The sequence below is a fragment of the Fopius arisanus genome, unplaced genomic scaffold, assembly GCF_000806365.1.
Source record: "Fopius arisanus strain USDA-PBARC FA_bdor unplaced genomic scaffold, ASM80636v1 scaffold00076, whole genome shotgun sequence".
NCBI lineage: Eukaryota > Metazoa > Arthropoda > Insecta > Hymenoptera > Braconidae > Fopius > Fopius arisanus.
In genome coordinates, this window is record NW_011887815.1 from 11,984 (window position 1) to 13,298 (window position 1,315).

General features: G+C 38.9%; 1 protein-coding gene across 1 annotated transcript in view; it reads left to right on the forward strand.

Moving 5' to 3' along the window:
- Positions 1–615: 615 nt before the first annotated feature.
- Lk6 (Lk6 kinase) overlaps positions 616–1,315 on the forward strand; it is a 30,323-nt gene continuing 29,623 nt past the window's right edge. The window contains exon 1 of the mRNA XM_011310455.1: positions 616–715. Coding sequence (XP_011308757.1) covers positions 698–715 — 18 coding nt within the window. The 5' untranslated portion in view covers positions 616–697. The remainder of the gene's footprint in view (positions 716–1,315) is intronic.

A 1,315-nucleotide genomic window follows, 5' to 3' on the forward strand; every position in this document is an offset into this window, starting at 1 on the left:
TCATAACCAAAAAGCTCTTTAATCTGTGGATATTTCTCTGTAAAAATAGGTAGATTAAATTTTACCTTTTCAATCCTCCCATATGATTATCAACTGCGTTAAAAACGCCAATAAATAATAAAAAAATACCTAGAATTACTCTTCGACGACTGGCATGCGGCTCCTCCGTATAAACCCATTCAAAATCCGATCTCGACACGTGTTGTCCCATTGTTCATTAATAAATTAATTATTGTATTCGTCACTCTTGTATTTGGTAAAATGAAAAAAAAAATATTGTTAATTACCGGTAATGGTTATGAACCCGGCGTTATGTCAGTCTTTACCACACTGAATTGGGATTGGCGAATCCAAAAATGATAAGGTAAAGGGAGGAAAATAGAGGCATAGGAACTACCGCCATCTACCGTCCCATATGCATACCCGATCGTCATGAACGGCCACATGAGGACGCAACCTTCGGCTCAGCGCCATGACACTTTCCAGTCAATTCGTGTTCTTCACACGCGGAAACTCGTCGTACTAAAGTGTATTTTTCTTCTGGATGATATGAATAGATATGTGTGAGTAGTATATATATACGAATATGGCCGCAGTATATACTATATCGTGTATGTAGTTTGAAGTTTTCGTCGCAAGATGGAATAGTCGATGTTCGGTTGAAAGTGTGCGAGTGTGCGATGTGTGTAGCTGCGAGATGGCCGGTCCGGTTAGGGTATGTAATAAACCATTAAACACACGATAAGTAGAATGATTTGTTCTAAATACTAATTGTCAATCAATAATGAACACTTGGATGGTTGAGTAATCATTGATCTCGTCACTCTAACTGGGAAATTTTATGTCATCAAATTGTCAGAGACGCCACAGCACAAGGTCGTCGCCATGTTTGCATGTGTGCATAGCCCAGTGTGCACTTTATTGTTGTGTTGGTTTGTTGTTGTTTTGAAAATGTAAACATTCATCCCGTGACAATTGGGGATACCGAATGGGAGATTAGGGTAGCACGTGGCGGATGCCTCTATTCGATAAAAAAAAAAACGACGCCACGATTATTTTGAGGGGATTGAGTTCAAGTGAGGGATTCATGAGGGTTGATAAGAGATATTTCGTTGGCATTATTTTTCCATTTGAGGATTTCGTGGGCCGATTGCTTCTAGGTGATGAAATATTAAAGAGATTAATCCGTTGTTGAGGGCATTGGAGGTCAGTGAAATTTTTATATATCTCCTCGGGATTTTTTTTTGGAACCATTTTGGTTATTTACGGGGATTCTTTTATGTTATTTTATTTTTGAGGGCCATGGGGAAATACG